The sequence below is a fragment of the Ahaetulla prasina genome, chromosome 2 (assembly GCF_028640845.1).
Source record: "Ahaetulla prasina isolate Xishuangbanna chromosome 2, ASM2864084v1, whole genome shotgun sequence".
NCBI classification, from domain to species: Eukaryota; Metazoa; Chordata; class Lepidosauria; order Squamata; family Colubridae; genus Ahaetulla; species Ahaetulla prasina.
The window spans coordinates 14,488,688-14,501,746 of record NC_080540.1 but is presented as its reverse complement, the minus strand read 5'-3'; the positions used below and the strand labels follow the sequence as shown (position 1 = coordinate 14,501,746).

Genomic DNA, 13,059 nt, shown 5'->3' with positions numbered 1-13,059 from the left:
GATATAAAGATGGATGGAAATCATAATTCTGTATTGTCTTTCTTTCTTTCTTTCTTTCGTTATTTAGTTATTTATTTCGTATATGGTTTCGTATATTCTTTTTTTTTTCTTGTTCTTTTAATTTTGAATGCTTAAATTTAAACAGATGGAACTTTAAGGCAGGAGTCTATTTCCCTTTTTCTAACTTCTAAAGTATCAAGTATACAGTATAATCCAAGAATGAGCCATGGTGGTGAGCGCAGTGGTTGAAATACAATACTGCAGCCTACTTCTTCCAACTACCAGCTGCTAGCAATTCGATCCTGATGGGCTCAAGGTTGACTGAGCCTTCCATCCTTCCGACATTGGTAAAATGAGGACCCAGATTGTTAGGGGCAATAAGCTGACTCTGTAAACCCCTAAGAGAAGGCTGTAGAAGCACTGTGAAGCGGTATATAAGTCTAAGTGTTATTGCTAATGTAGGCACAAGCATCTGCAGGGGGTGTCAGAGGAAGCAAGTGATAAATCTTATTTTTATTTATTTGTTTACTCTGTTTATACAGCCAACGATCTCACCTACATGACTCTGGGTGGCTCACAGAGATAAAAGAAATCACAAATCAAGAAAATCCATATAAATAAACATCCAAAAACAACATTAAAAACAAGTTAAAACTGTTAAAAGCCATAAAACAGGGAACAGGACCAACCAGTAGTTTACAAACAATACAACCATCTCACAGGCTCCGTACAGGTAGTCCTCGACTTACAACCATCCGTTTTAGTGTCAGTTCAAAGTGACCACAGCACCTGAAATAGTGACTTATGACCAGTTTCACACTTACGACCGTTGAAGCATTCCCATGGTCACATGATCAAAATTCAGTTGCTTGGCAACTAGCACATATGTACGTGCACTGTCCTAGGGTCACGTGATCCCTATTTGCAACCTTCCCAGCCGGCCTCCAAAAAAAAAGTCAGTGGGGAAGTCGGATTCACTTAATGACCATGTGAGTCACTTAACTGCAGTGATTTGCTTAACAACTACGACAAAAAAGGCCGTAAAATGGGGCAAAACTCACTTGACTGCTTTGTGCTCAATTACTTCCACAGGATGCGTGTGACATGATGTCGCAAGGCAAAATCTGTGACCGACATCATTAAGCCAACATCAGAGTGAACGGATAATAGTGCAGAAGATGGCGAATCGAAACATCCCTATGTCCATATTATCATTTTTCATCTTTGTAGTTAGCTCCCAGAGCCTTCGGATCTCAAAAGTTGCCTGACTCTGAGATATTACGGATAGCTTTTCGAGCTCCAAACTTAATTGTGCCTTATTACAGTTGTAAGTTGTGCAGGTCATGAAGTGGATCATCATGGTCATTAAGCAAAGATACAGTCACTGAGTGAACGCCGCAGTTGTTCAGCAAACCCATTGCCTGCAATAGGTGGGATTTGCCAAAAACCAGAAATAAATGCTGATTTCCAGCAACAACAAAAAACATAAATTGTGTTATGGGACAGTGGAGCACTACAAACAGCCGTAAATGTGAGTCGGTTGCCGAGCACCCAAAATACGATCATGTGACCACGGGAGGGTCTGGCCCTCAGAACTTGGAATCTGGGTCCTAAGTACTTTTTGAGGGTCTGTCATAACTTCAAATGGTTGCTAAACGGTTGTAAGTCAAGGACTAACTATAGTTCACCTATCTAAGGCCTCTCCAGGGCTCCCGGCTGAATTCTTTCAGTACCTTTCCTAGATATCCTTTGTTTATAAAAGCGATTCAGCCAATCTATATTCATCTCCCTTTTTCCATCAATTTCACCCACTGTTCCTCAACCTGGATGCTCTTCAGATAGAAAGTGTTCCATTCCCAAAATACTTTGCAGTCACTGTTTTAGAAAATTCTGAAAGTTAAACATCCACAGTTCTATAGGGGAACCACTGAGAGAAAGCTATTTTCTTGGCAATCCTACACTCACGCTACTTTTCCCCCTAGCACAAACTTTCTAAAATCCTTTGTGTCCCTCCAGATCCAAGATCTTTGTCTTCACTGATGCGGGAGCAAAAGATGAGCATCTGAAGGCAGAAGTGGAAATTCTGACTGAGTCTACTAAGTCCGTAATAAATCCTATCCTCACAGGCTATTGTTCCAGCAGGAAACGCAGAAGTAAGTAGATCCCCATAAAGAAAATAGTCTGGTATTCTCTCAGGCAGAAAGAATAAAAAATTGCCTGGTATTAAGTCTTGAAATAATCCCATAAATGTTACAAGCCTGCATCCTTTTTTTTAACCAGCTTCCTCACCGAAAAGTATGTTAGTGACATTACAGTCTAGATATTTATTTATTTATTTATTTTATTTTATTGTATGTTTGTTTATAGTTTGTCTAAATAAAACAAGTATGAAAAAACAAGTATAAGTATGAACATAACATATAAACATATAAGTCTAAACAGGTATAAGTATATATATAATAAATGAGTGCAAATGAATGGGGACAGTAGGACAGGGACGGTAGGCACGCTGGTGCTCTTATGCACGCCCCTTACAGACCTCTTAGGAATGGAGTGAGGTCCACAATAGACAGTCTAAGGTTAAAGTTTTGGGGGATTGGGGATGAAACCATAGAGTCAGCTAGTGAGTTCCAGGCGTTGACCACTCTGTTGCTGAAGTCGTATTTTCTGCAATCAAGTTTGGAGTGTTTTACTTTGAATTTGTATCTATTGTTTGCCCGTGTGTTATTGCGGTTGAAGCTGAAGTAGTCATTGACAGGTAGGACATTGTAGCAGATGATTTTATGAGCTGTGCTTAGGTCAGACCGAAGGCGGCATAGTTCTAGGTTGTCTAGGTCCAAAATTTCAAGCCTGGTGGCATAAGGTATTCTATTGAGAGCAGAGGAGTGGAAAATAGGCAAAGAAGAGGAGGAGAAAATAAACAGAAAAGAGGAAAAGAGGAAAAGAGGAGGAGGAAAGGAAGGAAGGAAGGAAGGAAGGAAGGAAGGAAGGGGCACAGAGGAGGGGGGAGGGAGAGAGAGAGGAAGGAAGGAGAGAAGGAGGGTGCAAGGAGGGGAGGAGGGGAGGGAGGGAGGGAGGAAGGGGCACAAAGGAGAAGGGGTGGGAGAAAGGAAGGGGCACAGAGGAGAGAGAGGTGGGAGGGAGGGAGGAAAGGAGGAAGGGCTAAGGAGGAGACAGGGGAAGGAGAGAAGGAGGAAGGGAGGAAAGAAGGAAGGAGCAAGGAGGTGAGGGAGGGAGGGAGGGAGAAAGGAAAGAAGGGAGGGAGGGAGGGAGGGAGGGAGGAAGGAAGGAAGGAAGGAAGGAAGGAAGGAAGGAAGGAAGGAAGGAAGGAAGGGGGAGAGGTAATATTTTTCTAAATACATAAGCTGTTTGAGGAGGAATAACACTGCAGGAACAATTTCCCTTCCAAGTAGACCAACAGAGAAGAAACAAAACGATCCATCTTTTGCTTTCAAGACCCTTGTCTTCCTTGCAGAGAATTCTACACCCTTGCCAGTATGGCATCTCATCCCATCCCCAACACCAGCAGACAATTTGTTCCCTGCAAGGGCTGCTCTGCCATAAGGGTAACAGGGCTGCTCTGTCTGGGGCAGCAGAGCCCAAGAGGCGGGGCAAGAGGTTGCCCAGAGGGAAAGGAAGAGTTGTGTCTATCGCAAGGCCTGGTCTCAACTCCAGGCCTCGGAGGAGATGCGTTAGCATCACTTCTTGCGTGCCAGCCCAATCAGCGTCTGCCTGCGAAATCTGTCAAGGAGGCTCATCTTGATTTTTTGCTTCGGGCAAGAAAGATATCTTGAGCCGGCCCTGTTGGTGTCTAGTTCCTATTTGCTTCAGAAATTGTCTTAACAGCGCAGATTATATGAAGCCGCGTCTGTGTTTCCCTCCAAGCGGTTGCGTCGTCTGAGGGAATCGCGTGGCAGAGCTTTCGACATTCTTGAGATAACAGACGAAGGAATGGAGTTGCTGCACTGCCTCAACTTGAAAATCAGGCACGGCAGCCAAGTTTTCTGGGCTTGATTTAAACACGACACCGAGCTGGCGTATGTTGCCGAGTGGTTTCCAAGCAGGCAGTCAGTTTTGTATTTACTTTTGGATTTAACTGAAAACAAATATAGCCGCTGGATCGTATAACACTGTTGCAGGGACGATGATGATGATGATGATGAAATCTCCAGCCGTTTTTTATTATTTACATTTATATCCCGCCCTTCTCCAAAGACTCAGGGCGGCTTACAATGTATAAGGCTTACAAGCTTAGTTTGCAGCTAAGCTTCTGAAGAAGGGTGTGCACATGTTGGAAGAAATATCCATCTGGGTTCAGTTCCAAGTGGGGACAAAGACACTGGAAACATGGAGGCTGCTTGGAAAGATGGTTTAATGGTGGCCAGGATCACATGGCTTGAGTTCCTGAACAGAAAAGGGGCGAGATCCTGTGTGCTCCCCGGCTTTATGCTTTTTCTGAGCTTTGAATTTCCTGGGGCACAGGAAGAGTATCCTGATTGGCTGTCAGACTCCCAGGGGGTGGGGGTCTCAGCTAATGTTGTAGGTTGTCTCTCAAGCTTGCTTGAGCCTTGCCATGTGGTAAAATTCTGTTGCTAGATGGGTAGGGGCTAATCCTATCTTTGTCATGTAGACAATGGACTGGCTCAAGCCTTAATGGCCCATTGACAAAGGTGGGGGGGAGTTGCTTTGTCTTTAAAACATGTTTCTCCATTTCTCATCCAGGGAAATATATTCTGCCTTTTTAAATATTTTCTAAAACATTTCATTCTTCTAGGAGGGGGGTAGGTGCTAACTTCCTACACACACTGTGCAGAGAGTGTGAAAGTGATTGTTTTGGGGGCCAGTGGCATGCCAACATCACAGATCAGGTGCCAGATTTAAAATGTTGTTTTCTCTGCCTCCAGGAGAGCCAAAAAAACAGGGTTTCTTAAAAAGGACCCCGCCTTTCATCTAAGGGTTAGTAAATATTTAAAGTAAAAATGTTGAGAAGGTGTTGCAAAAAATAAATAAGTAAATAAAAGCCACTTAGCCAAAACGAAAAAAAAAAAAAAAGCACCCACAATTTCTGGAGGCAAGCCGTTCCACTGATTAATTGTACTTCTGAGGCTGCTTTCAAAGGGAATTTCTGTAGTTTAATAAAAAATAGGACGAGGAGTGACATGATAGCAGCAGTAGTGGGTTTCAATTTTGGCCACTACTGGTTTCTCATGGGTGCGCGTGCGCTCGTCCATGCGTACAACACTTCTGCATATGCGCAAAGACATCCAGGCAGGTGGCCGGAGCCTCCCGCCACTGCCGCTACTAGTTCACCCGATCTGGGGTGAACCGGTAGCAACCCACCACTGGATAGCAGTTTTCCAGTATTTGAGGAGCTGCCACAAAGAAGAAGGGGTCAACCTATTCTCCTATGGGAAGAAAAATCCAGTCCGGTTCCAAGCCGGGAGAAATACACTAGAAATAAAAAGGAGGCTGACTGCAAGGAAACAAGGTTTATTTGGTTTCCAGAAACTTCAGTGATAGCAGAAAATGTTTCTGCTGTGGCTGACAAAATGGCTGAGTGAGTGGATGGATCTTTATAGGATTCTGGAGTTTTGTGATTGAGATGCTCCAGGGGGGTTGTGCAATGTAGTGAGCCTTGTGTCTTTTACTATTTCAATGGTGGTGGGTTAATCCTATTATGTCCTAAAGGTCATGTCCTGTCCTTAGAATTTGGCTGGTTAAATGTAAATTCTTAATCCCATCGACTGTGTCTGAAGGCATTTTGTTTATGAATAGATTGGCCCAGTCTTTCTTAAGGAGGTACAAAACAAAGACTTGAAACTCCTGCTTGAGGCTATTAAGAAAGACTGGGGTTGCTTTCTGCCTTTGTTAAGATTTTTCTCTGTTTCTACTTTGGGGAAATATTCTGCCTCTTTTTAATATTAAGAATAAAGAATATTTTAATCAGGGGTGGGGGGGCTTCCTGTACTCCAAAGCACCGAAGGCAAAACAGGAAGTAATGGATGGAAACTAATCAAAGAGAGATGCAGCCTAGAACTATAGAGAAATTTCCTGACAGTTAAAACAATTCATCAGTGGAACTAGAGATGGTATTCAGCAGGTTCTGACCAGTTCTGGAGAACCGGTAGCAGAAATTTTGAGTAGTTCAGAGAACCGGTAAATACCACCTCTGACTGGCCCCTCCCCCATCTATTTTCTGCCTAGGTGATCGGGAGGAAATGGGGATTTTGCAGTAACCTTCCCCTGGAGTGGGGAGGGATTTTACAGTATCCTTCCTCTGCCACTTCCACCAAGCCACACCCACCTAGCCACGCCCACAGAACTGGTAGTAAAAAAAAAAATTGAATCCCACCACTGAGTGGAATGGCTTTAAAACTGGAGGTTTTCAAGAAGAGATTGGACAACCATTTGTCTGAAATGGTAGAGGGTCTTCTGCTTGCAAAGAGGGTTGGACTAGAAGACCTCCAAGGTCCCTTCCAACTCTTGTCATTCTGTTAATTCTCCTCCGCAGGTGCTCCCGGGGTTAAGCCTAAAACATTTGCGAACAGCTACGAAGAATTGGCATTTTATTCTGGCGGATTCTATGTGCTCACTACAAAACATCAGCTTTCACAGGTCCTGGGCATAATGGAGAAGTCCCTGAATGCTGCTCCTGTTAAATTGATTGATGGCCAAATGTATACTTCACAGTTCTCCATCCCTGTAGATGAAACGCTCAAAGAGTTGACCATCTCTGTCAAAGCATCAACTTCCTTCAGCATGAATGTGTTCCAACCTTCAGGTACGGGGTAGCATGATACACGACATTTCCTCAGGAACTACCAATAGCATCTTCTAGAGCAGGGATCTCCAACCATGGCAACTTTCAGACTTGTGGACTTCATCTCCCAGAATTCCTCAGCCAGCTTTGCTTTGCTGGCTGAGGAACTCTGGGAGTTGAAGTCCACAAGTCTGAAAGTTGCCAAGGTTGGAGACCCCTGTTCTAGAGCATTGTTTTTCAACATTGGCAATGTGAAGAGGTTTGGACTTAATTCCCAGAAACCTCCAACCAGCATGAGTTGAAGGCCACACATCTTCAAGTTGCCATGGTTGAGAAACATTCTTCTAGACAGAACACGGCGGCTCTCGTGGTTGGAACACTGGGTTGGAAGCAGCGGTGAAATGCACTTATCTTCGCTACCAGTTCGGAAATGTGAGGATGCCTCTTCTGCGCATGTGCAGAGCCTTCTGCTCATGCACAGAGGGTGAAAAACAGGACGTAATGACATGGGCAGAGCCTCCCGCCACCAGTTCGCATGAGCCGGATAGATCCAGCCAGATTTCACCGCTGGTTGGAATGTAGCAAGCCCGTGTTCAAGACCCAAGTGCTGCTGTGTGTTGGGGTGAGCGCCCATCACTCCCTCCAACTCCTTGTGGGGACATGAAAGGAGCTGCTATGGCCATTCCTCAAGCAGCAAGGTGGGCACCAGCTAATCAAACAAAACGAAATGAAATTCAATGTAGAGAAAAGTAAAGTCTTACACTTAGGCCAGAAAAATCAAAAGGACACATATAGATTGAGAGAAACCAGGCTTAATAGGAATAACTGTGAGAGGGCTCTTGGAGTCTTACTGGACAACCAATTAAATATGAGCCAGCAGTGTGTGGCGGCAGTCAAAAAAGCCAATGCAGTCATAAATTACATTAATAGAAGGATTCAATCAAGATCAGGTGAGGTACTAATACCACTCTATAAAGCCTAAATAAGATCACACCTAGAGTATTGCATCCAGTTTTGGTCACCACATCATAAAAAAAGATGTTGAGACTTTAGAAAGAGTACAGAGAAGAGCAACCAGGATGATTAAGGGATTGGAGGCTAAAACATATAAAGAACCAGTGCAAGAACTGGGCATCGCTAGTCTAGTGAAGAGAAAGACCAGGGGTGTTCTAATATTTGAGGGCCTGTCATAGAGAGGAGGGGGTTCAACCTATTTTCCAAAGCACCGGAGGGCCAGACAAGGAATAATGGATGGAAATTGATCAAGGAGAGATTCAACTAGAAATAAGGAGAAATTTTCTGACAGTGAGAACAATCAGTCAACGGAACAGTTACCTTCATAAGTTGTGGGTGCTTCACCACTGGAAGCTTTCAAGAAGAGACTGAACATCCATCTGTCAAAAATGGTATAGGGTCTCCTGTTTGAGCAGGAGGTTGGACTAGATGACCTACAAGGTCCCTTCCAACTCTGTTATTCTACTCTATTCTACTCTATTCTACTCTATTCTACTCTATTCTACTCGACTCGACTCGACTCCTTTCAACCCGGAAGTGCCTTGAACAGTGCCTCCAACACAAACAGGACGAAACTCTTCTAGAGGCATCCAATCATCAGGAAATGAGGACAGGCTTTGTATCACTTCATTGAAACAGCATTGATAATGCTGTTGTGTCTTGTCCGCTCTCACCGCAGCCGGGGTCTGCTTATCTGCTCCCGAACACGGAGGAATGTATGCCTCCCAGCCCCAGTCCTGGCTCCATGCCCAGACAAGCTGCAGAGGAGGGGGCACCTCCCGGTCCCAGCCCTGGCTCCATGCCCAAGCAGGCTGCAGAGGAGGGAGCATCCCCCGGCCCCAGCCCTGGCTCCATGCCCAGGCAAACGGAGCAGCTAGACCCCGACCCCTCCTCCACAGCATGTGAGCCTGAGGAAAGTTTACTTCCAACAGCTGATTGGAGTGACCCTCGCATCAGAAGATTGGATAGGCGGAGGCAACAGAAGGAAGGGAGGGGCAGGCTTTAATGAGTGCTGAGTCATGGAGCCACACCCCATGGCCTATATAAAGGATCTGCTTTCTGGCAGTCTCTGAGTCAGGCAAAGTCGAACTTACCTTGCTGAAGTCACTTACTGGTCTCCTGCCTGCTCTGAGGACTTTGCTAGGACTTTGGGCAGAGCTGCAGAGGCAAGCCTGATTCGGATTTCCCTGACCCGGCCGTCAGCGGAGGAGTGGGACACGACAAATGCTTTGAAAAATCTTATAAATCCACTGCCGCCAACATTTCCGGCTTTGCGGGCTGGTGGGAGGCGGGGAGAGGAGATGCTTCTGCATGAGTGGGAGGAGCACACGCTTGTGCAAATGAGCCTTCACGTGTGTGAACTCACCCGCTGCTTACTCAAATGGAGCTGCGCACGCATACTCGGCCACCGTTTCCACGCCCCAGTTCTGATTGGGCTGTGGACTAGGGATTGGGGACCCCTGTTATAAATCACTACCAATTAGAATTCGGCATACAGAACAGAATAACGGGATTGGCTGCAGGCAGTTAATGGGAGGGGGGAGCTTTCTTCAAATTCTCACATTGTTTACATCTGCTCTTGGATCTATTAATGTGTCATCTCCTGGCAGGTTCTCAGTTGGGATCCCTGAGAATGTTGATCAACACGGAGAACCAGAAGGTTGTGAAGATAGCTCCTATCCCCGAGCAAGGATCCTGGACCGTGATTTTGGATCCCATAAACACTTATACGATACTAGTTGAAGGCAAAAGTATGCTCGACTTTTCTTACCAGATTCTGAAGGAGGAGGATGAGTATGTGCTCCCGGTTCAAGGACGACCAGTGCAAGGTACCTTTTCGCTTTCCGTCCGGTGTAAAAATACAAGGAGTCCGCGACTTACAACGGTTTGTTTGGTGACCGTTCGAAGTTACAACGGCCCTGAAAAAAAGTGATTTATTACCCTTTTTCACTCTTACTACCATTGCGACATTCCCGTGGTCGCGTGATCGAAATTCAGATGCTTGGCCACTGACTCGTATTTTATGACGGTCGCAGTGTCCCGGGGTCACGTGGTCCCCTTCTGCGACTTTCTGACAAGCAAAGTCTCAATGGGGAAGCCAGGTTCACTTAACAACCGGGTTATTAACTTAAGAACTGCAGTGATTCACTTAACAGCTGTGGGAAGAAAAAGTGGTAAAATGGGGCAAAGCTCACTTAATAGATGTCTCCCTTAACAACGTAAATTTTGGGCTCAGTTGTGGTCGTAAGTCGAGAACTATCCATGTACTTCTAAGCCTGACTGAATTTTCTTACTAACCATAAAGTTGTATTGTCTGATTCACGAAGCCTCACCTGAGAGGAATGAATGATCCCCTGACTAAACATAACATCCTGAAAACCTTCTGTTCTCCAGAAGCACAGAAGAGAACCACAGTTAGTCCTCCACTTACAACAGTTCATTTAGTGACTGTTCAAAGTTACAACAGCACTGAAAAAAGTGACTTATGACCCTTTTTCACAATTACGACCATTGCAACCTCTCCATCGTCACCTGATCAAAATTCAGATGCCTGACAGGTTCATATTTATGACAATTGCAGTGTCCCGGGGTTATGTGAACCCCTTTTGCGACTTTCAGACAAAGAAAGTCATCAGGAAAGGCAGATTTATTTAACTGTTTATTATTTAACAACTGTTTCATTTACCAACAGAAATTTTGGGCTCAGTTGTGGTAAATCAAGGACTACCTACATAAATGAGAAGGAAATCAAAGGGCCTTAGTAGATTTGGAGATATATGGCAGGAGGGAGGAAGGAGGAAGGAAGGAAGTTATATCTTGACTCTTCTGCATCTCCTTCAGGGTTGAACTACACGGTCTCCATGAAGCTGATGGGAGACGTTGCCGGCATGCAAATCCTCGCCTGGTGCCTCTTTCTGAAGACGGAAGCCTCACCTGAGAGGAATGAATGATCCCCTGACTAAACATAACATCCTGAAAACCTTCTGTTCTCCAGAAGCACAGAAGAGAACCACAGTTAGTCCTCCACTTACAACAGTTCATTTAGTGACTGTTCAAAGTTACAACAGCACTGAAAAAAGTGACTTATGACCCTTTTTCACAATTACGACCATTGCAACCTCTCCATCGTCACCTGATCAAAATTCAGATGCCTGACAGGTTCATATTTATGACAATTGCAGTGTCCCGGGGTTATGTGAACCCCTTTTGCGACTTTCAGACAAAGAAAGTCATCAGGAAAGGCAGATTTATTTAACTGTTTATTATTTAACAACTGTTTCATTTACCAACAGAAATTTTGGGCTCAGTTGTGGTCGTAAATCAAGGACTACCTACATAAATGAGAAGGAAATCAAAGGGCCTTAGTAGATTTGGAGATATATGGCAGGGAGGGAGGGAGGGAGGGAGGGAGGGAGGGAAGGAAGGAAGGAAGGAAGGAAGGAAGGAAGGAAGGAAGGAAGGAGGGAGGGAGGGAGGGAGGGAGGGAGGGAGGGAGGGAAGGAAGGAAGGAAGGAAGGAAGGAAGGGGCAAAGAGGAGGAGGAGAGGAGGGAGGGAGGGAAGGAGGAAGGAAGGAAGTTATATCTTGACTCTTCTGCATCTCCTTCAGGGTTGAACTACACGGTCTCCATGAAGCTGATGGGAGACGTTGCCGGCATGCAAATCCTGCGCCTGGTGCCTCTTTCTGAAGACGGAAGCCCTCTAGAGTCGATACCTTTGAACCAGTCCTTTGATGCTTTAGGCAACCCCTTTGCCGTTGGACCTGTTTCCTTGCATGGCCCAGTATGTATCCTTTCCCACTAATTATCTGGTAAAACGCAGCTCCTTTTCTTAACTTAGGTTGTCCTATCAGGAACCCTTTGAGAGAAGACTGGTCCAAAGCGAACTGTTACCCCTTTTTTTCCCCAAAAAACAAATATTTTTATTTTTTAATTACCGTATATACTCGAATATAAGCCGATCCGAGTATAAGCCGAGGTCCCCAATTTTACCCCAAAAACTGGGGTAAACTGGGGACTCGAGTATAAGCCGAGGGTGGGAAATGAGGCACCTACCGGTTGGGGAAACCCTCCCTCCCTCAGCTGAGAAGGCTGGCGGCTCCCCCGCCCCGCCCTCTCACTGCACCGGCAGGGCTTCCCCGCGCCGTCCGGTAAAATGTGAAAAAAAGAAGAAAAAAAAACTCGAGTATAAGCCGTATATACTCGAGTATAAGCCGAGGGGCTTAAAAAAAAACAAAACTCGAGTATAAGCCGTATAGACCCGAGTATAAGCCGAGGGGACGTTTTTCAGCACAAAAAACGTGCTGAAAAACTCGGCTTATACTCGAGTATATACGGTATATAAAATACAAAGAAGAGAAGGGAAAAAAATAAGAAATTAGGGGAAGGAAAGGGAGCGGGGAAAAGGGGGTGTGAGATACAAGGGGAAAGAAAAAAAAGAAAGAGAAAGGGGGCATTGACTTCCAGCTCTTCTTAGCATGGTACACAATAAACACACTCCAACCTCCAAACACACTTGCTTTTACACATTAATATATAAGCTAGTGACTACCTTGATTGAGCAAGAACTTGAAGCTAAGGATGCCTGATCCCAGTCCAATAATTTAGCCACTGCCTTTGGCTATCTCCTAGCTACTAAGCAGAAATGATGGGAGAGATACACCTTAATGTATCCAAACGGTGATCAGTAGCCAAGTAGGGTAGAAATCCTCCATTTTAGAAACACCAAAGGATGCTCCAAATTGAGCTTTCACAAAACTCAAAACTCATGGCATGTCATAGTGAGGCAAAAAAAAAAAAACTAAGATGGGGGCCACCTTTAAAGCCACATCCCTCTATTTAAATGCCTCACATGTAAAAAAAAAGGCAATAATAATAATAATAATAATAATAATAATAATAATAATAATAATAACAACAACAACAACAACAACAACAACAACAACAAAAAAAAACAACAACAACAACAACAACAATAATAATAATAATAATAATAATAATAATAATAATAATAATAATAATAATAATAATAATAATAATAATAATAATAATTTAATTTGTATACCGCCCTTCTCCCGAAGGACTCAGGGCGGTGCACAGCCAGAATAAAATACAAAGAAAACAGTACATATAATATTAAGAACAACCCCTTAAAAAACTTATTCGATTGGCCAAAAATTTTAAACTACAGTAACACCCTATAAAAATTTACAAAAATTTAAAACCCATAAAAGCAAATTAAAAATTTTTAAATCAAGCCAGTCCAGCTAGACGGAATAAATAGGTTT

The 13,059-nt window shown here is 44.2% G+C and overlaps 1 protein-coding gene across 1 annotated transcript in view; it reads left to right on the top strand.

Moving 5' to 3' along the window:
• The window catches only part of LOC131193196 (von Willebrand factor A domain-containing protein 7-like), a 56,875-nt gene that overhangs the window by 25,955 nt on the left and 17,861 nt on the right, over positions 1–13,059 (top strand). Inside the window, exons 9-12 of the mRNA XM_058173141.1 lie at positions 2,017–2,153; positions 6,512–6,781; positions 9,385–9,603; positions 11,383–11,555. Coding sequence (XP_058029124.1) covers positions 2,017–2,153; positions 6,512–6,781; positions 9,385–9,603; positions 11,383–11,555 — 799 coding nt within the window. The remainder of the gene's footprint in view (positions 1–2,016; positions 2,154–6,511; positions 6,782–9,384; positions 9,604–11,382; positions 11,556–13,059) is intronic.